At 46.3% G+C, this 22,795-nt stretch overlaps 1 protein-coding gene across 9 annotated transcripts in view; it reads right to left on the bottom strand.

Annotated features, from left to right (window-relative positions):
* Positions 1-6,913: 6,913 nt before the first annotated feature.
* Positions 6,914-22,795, bottom strand: part of MGMT (O-6-methylguanine-DNA methyltransferase) — a 307,544-nt gene continuing 291,662 nt past the window's right edge. For 8 of the 9 annotated variants that reach the window (XM_069654446.1, XM_069654445.1, XM_069654443.1 and 5 more), the window contains one exon: positions 6,914-8,103. In XM_069654446.1, the coding sequence (XP_069510547.1) occupies positions 7,371-7,982 (612 nt within the window). In that variant the 5' untranslated portion in view covers positions 7,983-8,103 and the 3' untranslated portion in view covers positions 6,914-7,370. The remainder of the gene's footprint in view (positions 8,104-22,795) is intronic. The other variant, XR_011305081.1, reaches the window with a different exon arrangement.

A 22,795-nucleotide genomic window follows, 5' to 3' on the forward strand; every position in this document is an offset into this window, starting at 1 on the left:
TTTATTGCAGATGTCGTAAAACAGCTTCCTCTTGGCAGAAGCTGGGAGAGGCAGGGTCTCTGAGCTTGGCAGAAACTGGAAAGACTGGTTTCTTTACCATGTGACCTGAGAAGACCCATCCCTGCCAGCCAGAATATGGTTTTAGAAAAAGATGAATAACTCATAGTACGGACTTGTGAAAATTATTTAAATGATACCATAATTCTTGTGATTTTTCTGCCCACATTTTAAGACATGTTAGGACCCGGTGGTATGTTCAGGGGGGTTTTAGCGGAAAAGAGGATATTACTCAAAATGTGTGCATGTGAAAAATCTGACACTTCATCAACTAATGTCCATACTCTTTGCGCACAAGTGTGTAAATTTGGGTTAATGTCCGAAATTGCAAAATCAGTTAAAAAGTACAAATGTTGCCATTTCTGAATGCAAGCCCCCACGAAGAGCAGATGTGGACAGGGTATACCTCCTGTGATATGTGATGGGTGCGTGTAATTTTAAACGAATGTGTACCTGTGCAAATATGTTTTTTTTTAATCAAACATAGATTGTATGCAATTTGACAGGGGAGGATCCTCTGACCCATAAAACCTACAGCATCACTCTGACTCACAGTTCCTTCCCCAATCATGGGAGAGGGGAGAATTGGGCCAATGGCAAGTGTAGAGGGGTAGGGTCTAGTGATGCTGCACACACACCCATTTTCAAAACACATAAAAGCAGACAGTCAGGACAGATAGGGACATTCATTTCCATCTGCTGCGGGACGCTCTGCCGGAAAATCCATACTTTACCTCCATCAATCTCGAGAGAAAGCTGTGCAGAAAGATCCAGACTTTAAATCCATCAATCTCCAGAATCCAGAGAGAGAGCAGACCCAGACCAGACCGCTGTTAGCAGAACCAGAGAGAGCTGACCCAGATCACTGTGAAGTGCAGAGACCAGACCAGAGTCCAGTCTAAAACCTGACCAGATTCGTGGCGAGGCCCATCTAATTCAAGAATATAGTGTGAGTACCTAGCAAGACTGTGCAGAACCAATCTCTTAGTTAAAATGATATAATTCAATCTATTTTAATCTAAGTAGAACTGCCTCCTAACTGTCACTTGTCCTTTTCTAGTTGCTAGCTGTCACTTGTCTTTTTGAACTTTAAAATTTCAAATCTGAAAAACGACCTTTATTTAATCGCTCATATCTCCGTGACCGTTTGTCCTTTTGTCCTAGAGACTTGCAGTAACTGAAGCTGAAATCCTAGGCTGTCCTATGACCCCAAAACGATAGTGCTAGTCCTTGTAGTTCCTCTGTAATCGCGAAAAACGCAATCGCGAATTTGCCGCGATTTGCAAATTTATCCACGTGTGAAAACAGCAGATTCTTTGCTGTCCTTGCTAAAAAAAATTCGTTTGCAACATGCCAATCATTCCCTGTATCATTGCTAGAGTGAGCCTGGACTAATATTAACTTGACACCACTCACCCTGAACCTCTAGAGGGAATTAAAAGCATTTTAGCATATTTTTCACTTCATTGCCAGCACATATAAAAGCATTTTGGGCCTGTGTTTCCAACTTCTGTAGTCTAAGCTTGCTGGGGTGAACTGAATTACAGTTGATTGCATATCTGAGAACTGTGTGCTTTCCTTCCATTTCCTTGCATTGCATAAAGGGGGAGGGGATTGCCAGAGAAAGTGATTACATTGTTTTGTTGAAATCATATTGAGTATTTTCTGTATTGCAATTTCATTCAACATTACATCCATCTGAACTTATATAAAGCATTCTCTACCACCTTATTCTTCTGTTCCTATTCACAAGTGTGCTAGCGCCAGATTCTCCGTTGTTAATCTTTATCATATCAGATTAAGTGTGATATCCAATTATTAATTTATTATAAAGTGATAATTTAAACTATATATATATATATATATATAGTTTAAATTATCAAATAAACCTTTTAAACTTGCAAAACAGAACTACTTCTTGGCTCAGTGGGGTCAGGAGGATTCCAAGAGAGGGGTGTTATATAGGGGTAGTCATCCAGAACGCATGAACTGGACATAAAGATATATCAATAAGGGTTTCCATTCAGTATCCCAGACTAGGCATTGACTTAGCTGTAGTGTTAAATTGAATCCTCTTACAACATACGGATCGCGAGGCACAGTCACTGGTATAGAGTTTATATGTTGGTCAGTCAGTGGAGTATTTCCTTCCATTATGTGCATAATTAAATCTGTTTGATACGTTACTTTCTGATTTGGAGTTTCGTACAATCTTGCAATTGAAAGTAGTGCTGTATTCATTGCTGTAAGTGTATACTTTACAGCCAAATCATTACATTGCATATTATGGCATGCATCTACATTCGACGGAGTGCCTACAGTGGGCTTAGTATGTCTCGGGGTAGGATTAGCAAAAGCCAATGAGAGGGCAGAGGAAGGATTCATCGATGGAGCAAATATAACAGGTGATTGGGACAAATTATCTTCGTTTACCATATCCCCATTGTATCGATTGTCAGGTTGTATGGGGGTTCTAATATGGTTATGCTCCATATCATTATCCTCTTGACACTCCTGAGTCCTTTACTTCTCCCGAGTTAGAATGTACAAATATCACGTCAGCAGGATTCGAATTTTGTAAAGGTTGTATATTGATGCAGGTATCTTTCTCAGTGGTAGCGTGCACCATTGCTATTACCAGTATGTCTGAATTGCATAGCTCCTGCTCAGTGCTTAAAGTGGGCCGGGGCCTGCCGGGGCCGGGCCCCGGCAGTCTCCAAAAAGTGGGACTGAGCCGGGGCCCTGTCCTACCACAACATTGGCGGGATGCATTATCCCGTCGCGGCCGCAGCCGCGACGGGAGATGCGCCTGCAATTAAGTCAGCTGACAGAAGTAGCAGCCAGCCACAGCGACGCTGTGACTGGCTGCCACTTCCGTCAGTCATAGTAACTTCATCTGGTGACCTCTCGCGCGAGAGGTCACCAGAGGCAGTTACTGTCCCTTTGTTTCCCCAGGTCACCGAGGCATCTTTAACCCTCGGCGAACCTGGGGATTCCTCGACATATTTCGAGGTTTATAAAAGATGGCTTTGAAAGTACACATTTCAAGCCATCTTTTAAAAACCTTTGCCGACGGACAATTTTGGCCGTAGTCAAAGCTTTATAAAAGATGGCTTGAATTGTGCACTTTCAAAGCCATCTTTTATAAACCCGAAATCTTTATAAAAAAAAAAGATGGCCTGAAAACTAGGCAAACCGTAGGGTATGCACACAAATATATTTTAATGTTATATATTTGTGTGTGTACCTTACTATGGTTTGTGTACTTTGCAAGCCATCTTTTATAAACGTAGAAATATGTTACATATTTCTACGTTTAGAAAAGATGGCTTGCATAGTACACAAACCATAGTAAGGTACGCACACAAATATATAACATTTATATATGTTTGTGTGTATACCCTAAGATTTGCGTACTTTTTAGGCCATGCCCCTCCCACAAGCCACGCCCCCAAAATGAGGGCCCCCCCTCGATTTCTTACCCCACTTAAAGCCCTGCTCCTGCTGTTGTGCCTCCTTCTGTAGAGGCAACAGGCTAGGCAGCGGGAGCATGCTATGGAAATTAGTAGAAGCCCCTTCCATGAAATCTTGACTTGATTGTAAGAACGGAGCCTCTAGAGCCGAGTCCGTAAAATGTACCACAATCACGTCATGTGAAACAACATTATTCTCATTGTCATTTGGGGTCCCAATTGTATTAATTTTTTCGCAATTTGTACCAACTGCAGTGGAACTTGCGTCTCTTTTGACAACACCTGAGACACTGGATTAACAGTGTTTGACCAGCAAAACGAGCGATTGTCGAGTCCCATCCAGAACGATCCTCTCGGGGACTTCATACATCGCGTTTTGACTGCCGCTGTTGCCATGGATTTGAGCAATGAGTTTTGTGTCCAAACAGGTAAGGGTTGGTTCTTGCAGTCTATATGAGGCATACCCGATTTCAAAGAATAGACACCTGAGGCCATTTGCAGTAACTGCTGTAAGCATGTGTTAGGTTACAGAGAGTATTTGCCTCACCGTGTTACAGCTAGTCAGTGTGCACGTGAGGAGCCGTTCACCACTCACCAGCAAAGCAGTACGAATCTAGCTCTTCCCTGTGGACTTCCCTTGTGCGCGCGCTCGTCAGTTTTTAAAGGGAGCATGTACAAAAGTGGGCGGAGCTTGTCAATACAGTTGAAATCACTCGTAAATTCCATTAATATCACAGGATATTTTCCAAGTAGAGTTCTGAGCAGCTAAGCAGCACGAATCCAGCACAATCCTAGCACTTTCCTGTGCACTTCCAAAGTCTCCTCAGGAAGCTCACAAAAGAGGCCTCGCTTCCTGTGACCAAATACACCAAAAGTCCCTAGAATTAACACAAATACCCCAAATCATAGCACTATGAACAACAACATCCCAAATATACCCCGGATTAATACAAATTAGGGGTGTACCGAAATTCGGCTTTGAGTAGGTATTCGGTGGATTTCCAGCAGAATACTTAATTTACACACGGAGCCGAAAAGTTTCCTATAAAATACATTAAGTACTGCTTTGACTGTGGCTGGAACGAGTCAGGCATGTCATGTTAATCCTTTAAAAGGATCATTAAACAATGCTGCGGTCACTTACTTGGAGTAAAGTAGCTCAGGAGGTAGTGTGTCAGCAGCAAAGAACTGCATTCAACCGGCAGACCAAGGTTATAAAGCAAGTAAAATGGCTCAGTGGGAAGTGTGTCCGGCGGCAGAGTTCTGCTAGTAATATCGAAACATGGATTACAATTCTTGACCTCCCAACTGTCTCCTGTTGCACAAATGAGCCATTTTGAATTGGGTAAAAGTGACAGATGTTAGTAAAGAATATAGCTATCCAATAGATTTATAGTTTTGCTAAATATATTTAAGCAAAATGCCCCAGTCTGTGGCAGCAGAAATATTCCTCCCAACAAAGTTACAAAAAGGGATATTTGTGTGATCGAGACAAGGAGATACAAGTTTACAATTTAGAAACATTGGACCAAATTTATATGCAAGTGAAGCAAATAAGTAAAAGATACATGCACATGCCAATTAAAGATCTGAAAATCAGCACCGCCCCTTTCCCTATAGAAACAGCCGAGAACAATGGAAGACTCAGCATTCCATATATATTTTTTGCTGGCGTCTTACCATGCCCCAAAACGCCACAAACATATCCCAAGCAAAAAACAAAAAAAAAATAGTATTAATTAATGAAAAGAAATTTTTCAAAATGCCTCATGTCCTATCAGCAACACAAGTAGAAAGCATGGCTTTATCATCCCAAGGTTTGTATTCAGAAGCACTTCATCAGGGAGATAATTTATCTAATCATAATTTTGTGCTTCAGTACCTTCAATGGAGGCAGCAGGCTAAAGATGGGCAGGCCCAAAAGGAACATTTGAAAGTCTGAGTAGACACATCCCAGTCTCCCCTCACAGTGATTGCATACATGCGTACTATACTTCTGGGCTAGTCTTAGTTACTTCAGTCCTGCCCAACAAGCGACACCTATGAATGCACAAAAATACAAACTGTGTGGTTATTGAACTATTTATTTTCTAATAATGTATTCCTTTCATGGTTTAGACAAACATCTCCTGTAGAAAACAAAAAAAGAGAAATGTAATAAAAAATGGATGTACACATATTAAAGTGTTTATTTGCAAAGTGTTTTTCTTGTCTGGACAACTATTAAAAAGGCAATTATTCTGCTCCAGACGAATAATTGTCCAACTATTAGGTATTCCAACAAATACTTAAACCTACTATTTGGTACACCCTTAATACAAATGCTCAAAATCTTCATTGGTTCGGTCCAAAACCTATATTTCATCAGGGTAGTAGATGTGCAAAGAAGAAAGTTTGTCAGGCAATTCGGGGCAGTGGCCAAAAATCCCTTGTTTTTAAGCCTATCCCGGTGGTCTCAAGCCTCTCAGGACAAAGCCATAAGCCAAAAAGGATCCTCTCTCACATGGGGTTGTGACAGTTCCACAATGATTTCAGAATGTTGTGAAAATACTATAGGAGGTTCTTCAGGGAGAAGGCGATGAGATGAGGAGCAAGAAAGATGAAATGTCAGAGTCGGGATTCTTCAGTGTCCCACAAAGGAGGGTTTACCATCCCTTGGCCTAAAGGGGTGCTATGGCTGCAGGGAGGAAGAGAGCAGGCGAATAGTGAAAGAAAGAGGGTGGGAGTGGAGCATGCATGCAACTGGGGTAGAGTGTACATATGATAAAACACTGCAGCCTCGACTTGGTGCTATCCCAGGGCCCATACTAGGTACTGGTCACTGCCAGTGTCCCGTTTAACATGCAGCTGTCTTCTGAGAAGTACCAGTGCTGTCCTGTTTAAATTATAGAAGTCCCACTAGCAACTACATGGTCTACTGTCAGATTTTATGGAACCATATCACACAAGTCTTTATAGCTTGTAAGAAGACTAGTTTGGTGAAGGAGCTGTTTCACGACGGTTCAATGACAGTTCCTCTAAGAAAACCATCAATTACTATTATATTCTTCATATGACTTCCTGTCAAAATGTCGCAAACCAATATAAAGAATACCACAATAGCTACTAAATAATAAAGAGAACAGGGACAGCTCTCTTAATACAATGCACAACTTCCAAACGGAAAATCGTGGCCAGGGTAATTGCAGTTAGTTCCCCGTCACCTGACGGGAAACTTTCCAATCCAAAATGGCTGTTGAACTAACATGCCTGGGCAGCTTTCGTCTCAACTATCGAACACCAAATATCACCAGGTTTTCATAAAAGCATTGCAAATGCTTTGATAATGGTACAATAAAACAGTGGCTCCAATGACACGTCTCCCTTAACGAATAAAAGAAGCATTTCATTTTAGGTAAATATTTTATTGCATTTTTCTAAAGACCACAAGGCACATCGTTTGCCCAAACTGCAGATGAGACGAAGAAATGGGACAGGCTGTTGTGAGGATTACTTACACAGCCTCCACCAGCCTCTCCCCGAAAAACATCCACTGGTAGCAACTATTCGTGTGGCATAAATACCACTGGCTATTAAAGTCTACCTGACTTTTCATAAACCACTCCCATAAAACAATGGGTTTATAGCTTTTTAACGTGTGAAAAAAACAAAAAGCACAAGTCTGAACATTAGAGTGTGCACCAAAGCTACATAGCTTATCAAAGGCAGTGGCAGCAAGACAGGTCAGCAGTGGCTAGATGTTCCTCCTGCCATGGGACAGAGACTGGGGAAAGTCCGAGGTTGGCACTTCAGTCATCCTTGTTGGCACGCTGCACTCATGCCGCTGTGCTGCGGCGGTGCTCATGCTCTCTGCATGCCCAGGTCTTTGGAAGGCCGCACCTCCGCCTGCACCAGTTTCTCACGGGCAAGCAGCCACTCTTTGATATGGTTTCCCCTGCCACCCATGTAGGCACCCAAGTCGCCATTGCTGCAGACCACACGGTGACATGGGATCAGAAGTGGTACAGGGTTGCTTCTCATTGCGCCCCCGATAGCTCTTACTGCCTTCTCTTTGCCTACCAGGCTCGCCAGCTGCTTGTAAGAGACAGAGTCGCCAAACTTCACCTGGCCAGAGAGGGCCAGCAGGACCTGCCGGGTGAAAGTGTCTTTTTCGAAGACCGGGTGGTGGAACGGTGGCAGTGGCAGTTCGTAGACCTTGCATGGCTCCAAGAAATAAGCCATCAGCCAGGCTGTGCAAAGCTTCAATGGCTCGGGGGCATCAACGGGCATTGCCTGTACGATGCATTCAATCGGCTGGGTGCCCCCCAATGGGCTAGGCATGGCGTTTGCCTGCAATATCACCTCGTGGACACCAGCCGTGCAGCCAGAGATCTGGATCGGGCCGAGTGGGCTCAGCAGGGCCACGTGCACCTCCTGGCACGCAGCCATTGGACTTTTAGACTTCTGAGCCATCGCAGGGAACACAGGAGCCTGGCGGAGGCTCTCGTCTGGTGTAGTTCCCTCTCGTATCCGTGCAACTGGTCTCCGGAAGTGATGTTTCTCCTCGGCAATGTTCAACGGCAACTGCCAAGTTCTGGAGAGAAAAACATGAGTCATAAAAAGAAATCGAGAAAGAATAACCTTAGGTCGTCCCACATAACGAACTGGAGAAGCAGCAAAAAAAAACTAAAATAAAACAGTGTCCTAACGGATTTTGTTAAAACTGTACACAGAATTGGCATAGGCATGAAAGCAAGCAATGGCATGTCCATGACAGTATAGAGGGGCGAGATGGAGCTGAAGCCTTTCCTCTGGCTCTGAGTAGCCAGGGCTTTCTGGAGTATACAGAATAAAGCCTCCCGAGTGCACTCCACCCTCACGAGAATAGAAGAAAGGCCGTACCGGACATTCATTACTGGTGCATTGCATGTCTAGCGTTTCTACATCTATAAAAGCAACTTTTGGGGCTCTGTGCTGCGGCAGAAGGAGGGTTTGCTGTATAAATGGTCAATTATAAGCTGCCTAGTGGGGTTTATTGGTACACCTTATTGTGAGAGTCTGAATAAGGCTGCGGTGAGTGCTATACGAGGCATATGACAGAACAAATACTACCTGCAAGTGTCAGCTATTGGCATATGGTATATTATCACACATGCATTATTGACCTCGTCTCAGCCAATCAGAATGTTAGGAGTGCAGTCAATAACCAGAGGCATTGACTACATTTTGAACATTTTGACTTCAGCAGACAGTGAAACAAAGTAATTTCCGGGCAAGATTTCTTTCAACAAGAGACCCTTCCACCCCAACCCCTCTTGGAGGATCTTTAGTTCACAGCAACTCGAAGGGAAAGTTAAAACAGTCACATTCTCTCACTTTCTTCTAGAGAAACTGTTTACTTTTACATTTCACCTAATGCATGCTCATGTTAAACTATTCAGAACACCTTACTTAAAACACTACAGAATTATTTAAATGTACTAACAGTTTACTATTTAACTTGAGTTATTCTGTGTTTCACTTCAATACCAAAACTCCGAAACATGTTGCTCTTAACACTCTGTGATAATAGCATAACCCTTTCCCAATTTATGGCCGGAGTCAAACTTGTGAGTGCTGCGATATTGACCCCTCACCTGGTCAAGAAGGGTATTTAAAACTAATGCAATACAGGTTATCGATCATCTGTCCCTTCAGATCCGTGGGGAGCACCATCCAGAATTTTAAAGTCAGAATGCCATGGTATATTACACGTAGACTCTTACCACATTACAGATGAGAGGACGCATTGCCTTGGGTCAGCATTTGAGCCAGGTTATTAGCTCTCGGGCACAATGCCATAGGCAGCGGTGAGTGTCGCGTTTTACCATCGGAGCAACCGCTAGGCAAACTAGGCGCTCACCTAGGGAGCGACTGAAGAGGTGGCCATGCGGATGCAGATGATGGACCGGTCAGTCAATGGCTTAGCAAACTAGGTCCATTTAATCAGCTGAAATGGAACAGTGGGAGCTGTGTTGGTACTGCACAAAAGAAGTCAATAAGGGGGCACCTTGCTGCCACAGAAGGAGTGGAATAGGTGCTCTGCCGGCGCAGCACGAGAGCTGAAGATACTGAACATAGGCCACACGCTGCATGGAAGGGACCTTGTTCCTAGGCCTCACTTGGTTCTTTTTCAGCCCGCACACTGTTTGCAGGCTGGTGTCTTGCTGTACACATTGGTGCACCTTAGCCCCAGCAAGGCTTGACCCTCCATCCTGCAAAGGTTGTGTGTAAGGCCCTGGCACGAGATCTAGAAATGCTAAAACGAGAAATGCAAAAACCCTGCAGGTGAGCAAACCAATGTGGACAGAAAATGCCAATTCTCGCGCTCCGTACCACTGGCGGCTCTCCAGATTCAACACCAGCAGCACCTTTCATCTGGGTACCTAATGGGCCCAAATAGGTGTCCTAAATATACACGCTGCAAGAGTTGCAGTAAAGTACACCTTTGTTACAGTGCCATACCTTGCTGCCTCCAGGGCTTTCATAGCAGCAGCCTGAAGATAAACAGGGTGCCTACCAGGCACTGCTGCATGGCTGGCCCCTTAAAAAGAGCTTGGCAATAACCTGGTCAACACCTTTCTGCTCTGAACATATTATCAAGGTAATGGGGCACATACACCTGAAAAGTAGCAGATGAGCCCCAGTTAACCACAGTGAGTCAAGTAAGTCTTTTGAAATCTTATTGTATATTTTTGATGTCTGTTATAAAGCAGATATTTTCCAGGATTTCAACACCTTCCATTCTGGCAGTGCTCCAGAGAAGATTTGGAAGTGGACGTTTTAAATCCCTATCTTTTGAAGTTGGGATTCAATGATTTTTTAGGGAGGGAGCAATAGTTTCTTCCTGTGCTGCTGATCCAAACAGACTCACAGAGATGTGTGGCTGAAAGCAGGGGGAATAACACCTCTTGTGCGTTTTGTTGGGAGTATTTTCACTCCCCATTTTACATTTTTTGGGCGCATTTGCTATTTCTAGCGAGTAAAAGTGACTCGGGCACTCCTTAACCGTAGGCTGCATTCTGGTATTTGTGGTCGTCAATTCAGTGCTGGGAAAAAAGCTGTAATCAAACGCGATTTGCTTAATGTTAGGAGAATATATATATATACAATTTCACCAAAAAAACCTTAGTTAAGGTGCAGTTAAGTTGTACAGATTTAACAAAACAAAACCCTTGAAATTCAGTGGATGTGGGAAGTCCAGCTTAACTCGGCATGTTCCCGTTTATGTCCCCCTAATGCCATTTTGTATGTCATTGTGAACACCTTCTCTTAGAATATGTATGTGCTCATAGGCTTTGCAACAGTAACGCGCAGAGTTAAGCTGATCAGGACTCCTCACATCCACTGAATTCCAAGGGTTTTGTTGCATTAAATCTGCACAGCTTAACTGCACCTTAATTAAGGTTTTTGTGTGAATTGCAAGTGTTTTGTTATACCATAGTTATTTTTACAGGCCTTTAGCCATGTCCACTGTACATGTTCCCCCCAATACGTTTCTTTTGGACCCAATAGGTGGCCGTGGCCATGGACACTCCACATGCATTTTTCTTTCGGGCCCACTAGCCAGGGCCTTCGGCACTGGCCAGTGAGCACAGCCTTCAGCCATGTCCACTGTATTTTTTAAAGCACTACCTTTCTTTCCTGCTCACTAGTCAGGGCCTTCACGCCCACGACTATTGGCCCTGGTCGCAATGGCTGTCTTCCAATCCAACTTTCCTAAACGGGCCCACTAGCCATGGCCTTTGACCATGCGCAGTGGTCCCGACTGGCCACACCACTACGTTTCTTTTGGGCACACTAGCCATTGCCACAGGCTTTCGCTGTGGTGCATTTACATGTTGCCGCCATAGGTTTCGTTGGGGCCCAATAGCCATGGCCAGTGGCCATATCCTTTGGCCATGTCCACTTTCCATATTTTACCATTTGGTTCCTTAAAGTAACCCAGTAGCCATAGTGTTCGGCCACACCCATTACCTCCTACCTCACTTTAGCTGCAACATTCCACCTTTTTTGTATTAAAGACATTTTTGTAACTCTTAAAAAATATATTTAAAATTTTTTTCATCATAACCGCGGTTAGTATAACCCTAAAGGTAATGTCCTACAAATAACCCCGGTTATTCATGTGACTCACCAATTCCCGATCCTGTTTTCCATTCTAATCCCGGTTATGCGAAAATTACCCCGATGAGATTATGAGAAAACATTAGAGCTCTGAACTTGGTGAGCTGAGCCTTCCTACACCTTGTTCAGGAAACAACTAAAAACTCGCCTGTTTTTCGTCAACAGCCTCAACCGCCTGCTATCAGTTGTTTTATCTGCATAACCTTTCATCTCCTATAACTAGCACCTAGAAGCCCACGGGTTACGTCGACTCCTACAAATGTATAAATAAGTACATCCATCAAATCAAGTGTAGTTTACAGAACTGAGAGGGGTGATAGACAGAATATGGCTCATTAGGGTTGTGATGCATTACACTCAAGTTCCAACTCACCGAATTTGCTCATCGGCATGATGTTTGCGTATTGTCCTGCCTAAGTTCAGGCTGGCCAGAGCAGGCAGAGCTAGCATCCCAGTCATCGCTGTGCAGCTATGGAATGCACTACCCGCCTACTCAGGGACGAACAATCATGCTGCATCTTCGGTAAATTACTGAAAACCTGGCTCTTCAGGTAGAGCACTTGATATCTTACCTTCCGCCATGTAACCTTCTCTTTCCCTGCAACACTGTCTTGTAACTTTATTTTCTCTGCAACAGCACCTTGGCGCCCATGGGTTTAGTGCACAATACAAATGTAAAAATGTGTGTGCCGTGGTGGAGGGGGAGATTGGAATGTATCTCAGAAATACTGTCTGATTTAGCTCAACCTAGATCTTTCATTGTAGTGATCCTCAGTTCCAGTTTAAAATAGTATTAGTACCTGTACAGTTTGCTTTTACCAAGAAAACGCATCTTAAAAGTTAACAAGTCGCTCTGTGTTATGCACTACTCCTCGAGCCAGTGGCTCCCATTGCATGCTGGAACTTGTATTTTCGTTTATCCCCATTTTAAGCATGGCCATGCAAGTCCCAGAATGCGATGGAACAAGTTTCTTACCTGTAACTGGTGTTCTCCAGCAGGGGTCTGGCATGGATTCACATGCTCATGAATATTCCCCTTCGTCAGGCCGGAATTCTTAGTAAGAAAAGAAAAGCAGTATTGCTTTAAAAGCTTGAATACTGCTTTCGCCTGATATCCAATCACGGAAGGTCATACTGCACTCATCCAATGGCGGTCGTCTCCCTGCAGCCACCGGCGGCTATCTTCAGATTAGAAGCACATGAGGTGCCAGTATGAATCCAGAAGAGCCACAGCGGGGACGGAGGGAGGCTTTACATGTGAATCCATGCCAGACCCATGAACAGTTAAAGGCAAGTAACTTGTTCCTTCTCCAGCATGGGGTCTGGCATGGATTCACATGCTCATGAATACGATTATACAGCAGTAACATGTACACAACCATGGGAGGTGGCAACGCTCAACAGAAGGGCAGCACTTACCCCTGAAACCGACTCACCTCAAGCAAACAAGTTGCACAGCACCACTTGGCTGACTCTGGACTCCTCCTTGGAATCCCGGTCGAATTTCGTGAAGGTGTGCGTCGACCTTCACGTAGCAGCCGTTAGGAAAGATTTCATTTATGTGCAATTTTCCCTCCATTTATGGAACCCCCCAAAACGCTTTGCTTTTTTTTGGCTAGCCTATCCTAACTTTCTAGTGGAGCCCAGCCTTCAGCTGGACTCACTTGGGATTTTGCTCACTTATGGGGAAACTGACACGTCCTTCAGACTGTCAGTACTGGGAAACTATATTTCCCTTTCTTGGTAACTTTCACAGTGCACAATGTACCTTCCAGTACTGTGCGCTGGATCCCAGACACCATCGAAGGATTTTGCTGGTTATTGTACTAGTGTGTCTGGACGAACTGGTGGCAGCAGTTACTTTTCATAATGTTTTACTTCTTTATACTGAATTAAACCACATTTAGCTCACGACTGGCCAGGTCCAAAAATGGCCGAGCCACAAAGTATTTTGTTCTGTCGCATGGCCATTTTGTCCCTTGCCTTTACCCAGGTCGAGTAACCTGGGTTTTCGTTATTTGTGCATGCAGCCTCCCGCGAAAGCCGATCTCGTTCACAGGCTTCTGCCTGTATGTGTGCCCAGGAAGTGGGCTGGGAATAAGTCGTCCCAATCCACACCACTGGTCCCAGGATGTCTGGAGTGCCTGAATGACAGACCACTGTGGGCCGTGATTGGTCCACATCTGGGCCGCGACTTCATCCACATCTGGGCCGCGATTGGTCCACATCTGGGATGCCTGCAAGAGAGCAGATCTTCTATTGCAAGTACTCGATTTGGGCGCAAAGCTAATCTTGGATAAGAGAAAGGGCTCTGCAGCCATTCCTGGTCGAACACCTGTGTTCTCACAGAACTACAGAAGGAGCCAAGTCTCCTACACGAAGAAACAACACTTGTGAAACTGCCGGAGACGAATTGGAAGGTTTTTGCACCCATCACCCTCTGCTGACCCGTCGTACCCCTGCTTTCTTCTTTGAGTCAGAAGGCCTGCCAAGGCGCTTCACCCCTTTGGAGTAGTGGGAACAACTACTCTCGGCACCCCCTGCCTACCCACATAACGAGCCCCTTCGGAAGTGTTCGTGGGCCATCCAGCAAACTGTCCAGCTCTACCTCAGGGTAACCTGCAGCACTGCCGCCGTCTCGAGTGCAAACCCGAGACTTGGGACATTGCTGGCTTGTGGTCCCGTGCATTCTCCTGCCAGATTTCACAGGCCTAATTCCTCTGGGTACCGAATTAGGAGAGTGCGTAACGCTGCCCACACCTGCACCACTACCTGGTGGTGCCGGTCACTGTAGATCCTCTTCTGTTCTGCTCTCCTGTGCCCTGAAGCCAACTGCACCAGAATTTTCTTCATCCCTCTTTCGGAAGCTGAGAAAAGTGAACTGCACCGTCACAGACGATCGTTCTCCCCCGCAGCCGCTGAGAGCTGGAGCGCCGCGAAACTGCAGGATTCTAACCTACTAGCAACCTCGACTAAACTGGCAAAGTTTGATGCGGACTGTGCCGAGGGTCGGTGAGTACTTGCATCACTTACCGGTAGCACCCTGGCACAACCGATCCATTTTACGCATGAGTATCCCTTAAAGGTATTCAAACTTGGCTAGGTTAGCCTGCAGTCCCTAGCTAGTATCACCATTTGAACACTGCTTTGCCGCCAATGGCATAGCCTACTCCAATAGGCCAATAGTGGGAACCAATGCTTCATCGCCTCAAGCCCCTTCCTGACTTGCTACAGCCCTCCCAAGAAGACCCGCTTTTTGTTCATCTGCGCGATTATGCGCTTTTACGCATAACTGTACTGTTGAGCACAAGGCTCCACTCTTCTTAGGGTTGAACTCGAAAGTTAGGGAACAAACTCGGAAGAAATGCCTAATGCCATCTGTGTGCCAACTTAACTCTCTCCTTTGCAGGTTGTGGTTGTATCGGATCAGAAACTTGCATTAGGATAGAATGTATATATACTGCATAGTTTAAGGATTTGTGTGCCAACCGTTTTCCCATTGCTTAAGTTACTTGTGTCTATTTGGTCTGGCCGACAATACATGTATAGATATTTTTCATATACACTTGTCTAAGAGTAATTTGTGGTTCGTTATTGTGGGCTTCCGATCACTCTCGCCCCTCCTGAGACTTAGTCTTGACTGCCTGCCAAGCTACCTAGATTGGTCTGGCTTGTCCAGAAGGTTCTGCTGTTTCACTAAACCGAGGGTGGCCTCCTTAACCTCTGCCACCAGGTCAGGGTTTAGGAATCCATCTTAACACAGCCCTGCAAATGTCCAGCAGGAGAGCCCCAGAGAGAAACGCTGTCATTAACAGCAACGGCTCTGGTGGAGTGGGCTCTCGGCAGGCCTGGAAAGAATTGAGAAGTCTTGCGAACGGGCAATATAGAACTTCAAGGCACGAGTAATGTCCAGCGTAAGCAGTGACTGTTCAGCAGCCGAAACAGGATTTGGGAAGAAAGTACCAAAAGTTAGTTGAGGTGGAACTCAGACAGGACTTGGGGTGAGTGCAGAGCACCACCCTAGTAGGTTGCAGCAATACGTAGGGAGCTTTGTAGGAAAGAGCCTGAATTTCCCAGATCCGCCTGGCCGAGGTGATCGCTACTAGGAACGCAGCCTTCCATGAAAGAAACGAGAGGAGCACAATGTAAGGGCTCAAATGGAGGTCCCATGAGCTTTGTGAGTACAACAACAAAGAGGTCCCACACCGGGGCCGGTGCTTTCACTGGAGGGAAAGACCTAAAGAGAACTCTTTGACCAGTCTGATAACGATGGCTTGTACAGTGAAATAGCTGCCAGATGCACCTTGATGGAGGCGTGGGCCAAACTAGTCTTGGCCAGTGAGAGCAGGTACGGCAAGAGCTGAGGAGCAGAGACAGGCAGCGGCACGATGCCCTGCACCACACTGTGAAGCGTTTCCATTTGTGACAGTAGCACGATAGAGTAGAGGGCCCTCTGGCCTTGGCAAGAACAACTTTACATTCCACCAGAAGGTCGGAGCCAAAAGGCTGCAGGAGCCAGGACGTGAGGTTCATTGACGCCGGACCATGATGCAGGATGATTCAGTTTTCTGTGGAGAACAGATCGGGAAGAGGAGGCAGTCTCATGGCTGGCGGCGCTGATAGGCGGAGCAGGTCTTGGTAACGTATCTGGCAGAGCTACGCTGGGGCGATGAGTATCATCTTGCAGACGCATTGCTTCAATGTGTTGTTGACCCGTAGCAGGAGGGGGATTCAGAGGACAAGCGTACAGGAATTGACCCTTCCATCTGATTGAGGAGGCGTCCTCCAAGGTCCCCGGTTGAAGGAACCTGCTGGCGAACATCTTGCATTTGGAGTCTGCTGCTGTGGCAAATACATCGATCTCTGGACAACCCCATTGGCAGAACAGACTGGTTACTTGGTCCTGCTGCACGTCCCATTCATGATCGGACCGAAGCTCCCTGCTGAGGGCATCCGCTAAGGTTTTCTTTATGCCTGTAAGGTGAAAGATTATGAGGAACATGTTCTGAAGAATTGCCCAGTGCCATAGAGTTTGCGCCTCCAATGACAGAGCAGGGAATCGGGTCCCGCCCTGCTTCCTGATGTAGAATATTGTGGTGGAGTCTGAAAATCCACACTACTTGTCATTCTTGCCGCTGCTGAAGGGTCTTGAGGGCCCAGAACACATCCTGAAGCTCCAACACATTGATGTGTATATCCTTTTCCTCCGGCAGCCATAGGCCGCTGGCGTGGGGTTGCATGGTATGGGGCCCCCACATCCGTCCAGCGAGGTATCCGTTGCCTGAAAAGAAAGGATTTGGAATGAGGAACCCTGCGTAAGGCGAGAGCGCACCCTCCACCATTGGATGGCTTGCCTGAATTCCAGGTTGAGTTTCAACTTGTCTGACAGATTGCCTGTGGCCTGGTGCCACCTGCATTCCAAAAACTCCTGCAGTGGCCTCATCTGAAGCCTGCAGAACGGGATCAGATGTATGCAGGAGAACATCATGCCCAGCATCGACTTGATTGCCAGGATGGTTGCTGATCTGATGGTGGACAGGCGATGCACCTTTCAATGGATGGCCAACACCTGCTCTTCCGAGGGGAAAGCTAGAGACACCACTGTGTCAAGACGTGCCCTCAGAAACAGAATGTCCTACGATGGCGTTATGCAGGATTCCAGATAATTGATAGTGAATCCAAGCTCTGCAAGCAGGTGTATGGTTTCCCGTGTGTGCTGCACTGCCAGGCTCTGAGAAAGTGACCGATAAACCAGTCATCTAGGTACAGGTAGACATGCATGTCCTTGAGACGTAGATGTGCTGCCACCAGGGCAAACACTTCATGAACACACTTGGTGCCAACCTCCGTTTGAATGGCAGCAGCTGGGCAGTGTATTCCTTCCTTGTTACAGGTGCAATACAAGTGCAATTGTATTTGAATTCCAGCGTGTGCCCTTTCAGCAGAAATTCCAGCACCTATCCGTCTGTGGTGATGTTTTTCGAGGTGGAGAGGAAATTTGACAGACATCCTCCGACTAGGGTGCGGAAGTGGGGGCCCGGGTCCTGGGCCAAGTCATGCATGCTTGGTTGTTTGCGGCTTTCCTTGGAGTCGCTGAAAGCCTCCACCGAAGGCCTGGGACCGACCTCTGTATGATTCCTGCTAGGAAGTGGCGGCGTATCCCTTTGAAGATCTTCCAATTTTACTGCTGGAGGACCAAAAGGAAGAAGAGCGGCAGTGCTGCAGGGTTGCTAGGGGCCTTGCCATCTTTGTGTCCATCTTGACAGCCTGCAGTGTTTCATCCACCACCTTTCCATAGAGATTATTGCCACCGAAGGGCATATCCACTACCTTGGCTTGAACGTCAGGCCTAAAATTGGTAGCCTTCAGCCAACCTTGACGCCCGGGCACCCCCCTCCCCCTTGAAATAGTGCCAGAGCTTCCGTCCGCTTGCTTTCCGGCGAAAATTCTAGGAGTGGGCCTAGTTTAAACCGCATCTCCCTATCATACCGGGCCAACATTGACAGACTTGATGGTCGATGCGGCAGTATATACGATGCGCTTCCCTGATGCATCCAGCTTCTTCCCCTCTTGGTCCGATGGGACCATAGACTTGGAAGATTAATTTGCTGACAGTTTGCTCGCTGCAGCCAAAACCACCGAGTCCGGATTCCTGTATTTTTTCTCTAGCCGGTCCTGCTAGCCGGTCCCACTTCGCCAGTATGGAGCTTGGGGACTGTAAGAAACTCATGGTGGCAACAGTAAAGACAGACACAAGTGATCACAGTTCAAGGGTGTTCATTAAACTGCAAAGGCGGGTTGGAAAAACGCCTAATCTAAACCTAAATCTAAAAGGGGAGCAAGCTTCGACCATCAAATAATAAGGCAGTCCTAGTGGCATTGTGTCAAATAAAAGGGCCTATACTAAGGAACCTATTGCCAAATCCTTACTTAAATACAAAAGAAGTGTGGGATAGTGTTCATAAGAAAGTAGGAAGTCTTCACAAATAATAAGTCAAGATGTGGTACTTGAGGTCCCCCTTCCCCACGTTTTCAGCACGGGACAAGGGTGGACGTTGGAGCACATCACAAACTCAAACTTTACCAGCACGAGCTAACCGATCCGTTTTCAGCAATCGGGGCATTTGGTGTTTAAGTCCTTTTTATATCAAAAGGATCTTGCTGCTGTGGGCCTGAAGTATTCAAATAATAAAGAGTTATTTTCACATATACATTGGGCGATTCCCTTTCCACCACCGAGTCGCCCTCTTCCAGGCTCGGAAAGGTCTCAATTGTTAGCCTCCCTCTGCCGGGTTCATTATGGCTTTCAACACAATCTTCTTTGTGACTTTCTCGAATCTTAATGTCTTTTCCAATCAACTCTTACGATGCAGTATTCACTTCCCCTGGTTTCACAATTATTTGTCGGTCAAAGACTTTTGACTGCACAGAGGATTTTACAAGACCCCTGTATGACCACTTTGACCCCTTTTCTCGCTTTCCCAAGGCCTAGTTTTAGTGCTTGGGTAATTGCCCAGAGTTTCTTGAGTAAGCACCCACCTGGTGATAGACTCCTTCTGGTTTTCCCCCTTTTATAACAATAAGCCTTTATGCTTTCAAAGTTCAATTAGCCGTTTGCTACTTTTCGTTCAACACAGTTTGGTTTCTTATTGACTCTCCCCTCGACTCACTGACTATGATGAACTGCTTGGCTTTCTTTCTCTTTGGAGTCACCGTTGGTACCACAGAGACTAGCGTCTCTACCCGTCTTGCTCATCAGCGGAGGATGGTCTCACGTACACACAATGGCTATTGTTTGCAATCTTACGTTTCCTTCTATGGAGGTCTCACGGGCCTTAGTGGGAAAGGGCAAGGTTGCTTCTCTCCTCGTCACCCTCTCTGTATGTGCCGTCTTTCTCCTCCTCTTGAACTGCTGTACTGAGTTAGCTTCCTGGACATGCGGTCTGCCTGGCTCATCTTGTGCTCCACCTTTTATCCCTGTGGGAAAGGTATAGGGCCGCCAGGTGTGTGTAATTCAGGTCAATTGCATGACTTTGCCTGACACTGGCCTTGGGACATATCAGGTAAATGGCTTTGGTGTTTGTCTGTCTTTCGCAATGTGCGAAAGTGTTCGTGTCGGAAAAGGGGGCGTGGTAGAGTGTTAGAGTATCCTATGGGGTAGGATGTGGAAAAGGTATAATAAGAAGGGGATACTGCGTCTCAGTTCCATTCCCCAAGGCCCAATCCAGGTGATCCTCCCTCACTGGTCCACCCCCAGGAATTGGATCCAATAGCGATGTGCGTGTCCTGGCCACCTAGATGACAGGTCCCCATGGACTAGTCGGGGAGACACCTTCAGGCTTCTCACAGGACTTCATTAAGGCCAGGCCCTCTCCCCATACCTCGTCCAGCAACCAGACAGATAACATCATCCTCCTGGTTGAAGTAAGGCTCCGGTAGAGGAAACCTTCCTACCTCTTCTCCTCTGGTACCAGATTAAATAGGGCAGATGCCTTCGCCAAAACATAGAATGTAATGACTGTATATTATCTGGAGGTGAAGCTCTGGGGATGTCATCTGCACCTACTGGCTCCCCATCGGCTGGGACAAAGTAATCTGTGTCAGTTGTGCCAGTGTTTGTTGCCGTATCAGTGTGCGGTGTGGTGTCCGGTCATTTGGTCGACAACAAACTGGTCGACTGCAATTTGGTCGAATGCCAAATGGTCGAATTTTTTTTTTTTTTATTTATATATGTGTTTTGTGGGTTTTCGTGTGGGAAAAAAAAAGAAAAAAAGGGGGTTGGGGGGGACCCCCCCCAAAAAAGGGGTAACAAAAAAAAAAAAAATTCGACCATTTGGCATTCGACCAAATGGTGTCAACCAGTTGTCCCGTCGACCAATTGTTTTCGACCAAATGTCCTACAACCGTGCGGTGCATCGCCTGGCGGTGTTGGAACAAGTGGTGGTGGCGGTTATCACCTCGGGGTAGCCGAGCAATGCCTGTGTGTAGGCCTTTAAGGGCTGTACCTAGGGTCGCTCCTTGACAGGCCTGCTATGGGTGGTAGCCGCTGCTGTATGTCTAAGCCCAGAGAATTGAGCACTGAAGATGTCCTGGGACATCTCTTGGAATTAGTGGAGGAGCCGCTGGTCTGCTGGAGGAACGCTGGTGTGCCTCAACAGGCTCATATGCCTTGGCGAATCCACCCCTATAGGCCTGTAACCACCTGCATCCAAGCACTCATGCTGTGTGTCGTCGTCAGAGCTAGTATAAATGGCCAAAGGACCAACTGAGCTCTCTGCATGGTGTTCTCCTGGTCTAGCCACTTCCCTCAGGGCTACAGACATGACCGGCGCCTTTACTGACTGGGAAGTGGCGATCAATGAAGCAGTAGTCGTGGGTCTTGGAGGCAGCTAATCCCTTGCCACAGGTTTTGACAGTGGCTTTTCCTTGCTAGTCAACGAGGCAGTCGTCAAGGTGGCCGTTGACGAGCAACCGTTGATAAAGATGTGTCCACTGCAGCTGATGACAAAGCAACTGTCGACGATTGTCTGGTCAACGTAGTCGTGCTGTAGACAACGGCCTTGTAGTCATTGACGAAAGCAATAGGAGTGTGCGTCGAAGAGGGTTCCTTTAGGGAGTGCTTCTAATAGGACCCGCATCAGCGGGGTCTCTAGCTGGACCAACTGCCTGGCGCTTGGCTTTACTGGAGCCCTCCATGGGTACCTCTGCCGATCTGGACATCTTACCAGCTGGAGAGCGCTCTGGAGTGTGGCCCAATCCAGGCTTCGCCAGAGCGTTCCTGTATGCCACACCAGGGGCACTGTCCTCTTTCAACCACCCAACCAACCGTTGTTATCAGTCCCTCTTGGTTTTGGCCGTAAAACCTCAGCAGATGTCGCCCCAGTCCTCTTCATGGCTGGGATGCAAACAGTAGAGACATCTCACCAGGAGCTGAGCCTGAAGAGACTTCTCCTGCCTTCCTCCGACACAGTGAGGCGCCAAGTAGGCCTTGTTAGGCCTTTCCACGTCGACACGTAGTGTAGATGTTGAAACTAACAGGCAACGGAGACCTGCTACCGAGCTGAGTAGTCGTCAGCAGTCTGACATTTTCACAAAAATCGGTTATTTTCTGTAGAGAAAAGTGAAATTTATCAGAAAAAAAAGATTGGAGAGCAAAACTCCCTGCATCGAAATGTGCAATAGAAATCTGAAGATGGACACCGGGGCGGGACTCAGACGACATGTCAATGGATGGGTGCAGTAGTGATTTGATATCAGGCGAATGGCAGTATTCAAGCTTTTAAAGCAATACTGCTTTTTTCTTACAGAGGATTCCTGGACTGACAACGGAGAATATTCATGAGCATGTGAATCCATGGCAGACCCCGAGCTGGAGAAGTGAAAAGCCAGGACTTGCTTGTTGTGCACTCATGTCATGAGGCCACTCAGCAGCGAATGCTTCCCAATGCAAGATGGCTACCAGATTTATAAACCCTAGTCTGCTGGCAGCACTCAATCATTTTTCAAATTTCTCCAGAATCAATGCAAATACCCACATCTCCAGGAATAGAGCTATAGGTGACCAAAAGATCCCTAGACATACCAAATAGACCCGAAATGGACACACACAATCTACTTAGAGTAGGCCAATTCTGTAGATCTGTAAAAAAACACTTCACAATGGCTACAAACGTATTTTATGATCTGCAGAAGTTTCATCTACAAAAGAGACACTGTGGTAAAACATATATAAAGGAGGCGGGAATGAGGGATGGGTTTGGCAGGGCGAACCGGGGGCACCATTAAGATAAATAATAAAAATGTGAAAATGCAACATTTTGCCACAATTTACCACTGTCTATAGGTCAAACATTGAGCTGGGTTTCATCCAGTTTTGGAGTTCACATCTGGAGCATTGTGTGTAGGTGCGTTATAAATGTCATATCATATCATATCATTGTCCATCCAATATAAAGTTCAAATCCGAAGCAGGAGTGCTGCAATTTGTTAATGAAGATGAGCAACTTTTTATGGGGGTTTGGTGGGTTCCAATTGTCTTGGGATGGAGGTGTATAGGGAATGCTGGGAAGTTAAATTTGTAGGCTGGGAACAGTGCCTAATTTGCAACATGGGAGTCTCCT

This window comes from Ambystoma mexicanum, chromosome 3q (genome assembly GCF_040938575.1).
Source record: "Ambystoma mexicanum isolate Mex_15411 chromosome 3q, UKY_AmexF1_1, whole genome shotgun sequence".
Lineage (NCBI taxonomy): Eukaryota > Metazoa > Chordata > Amphibia > Caudata > Ambystomatidae > Ambystoma > Ambystoma mexicanum.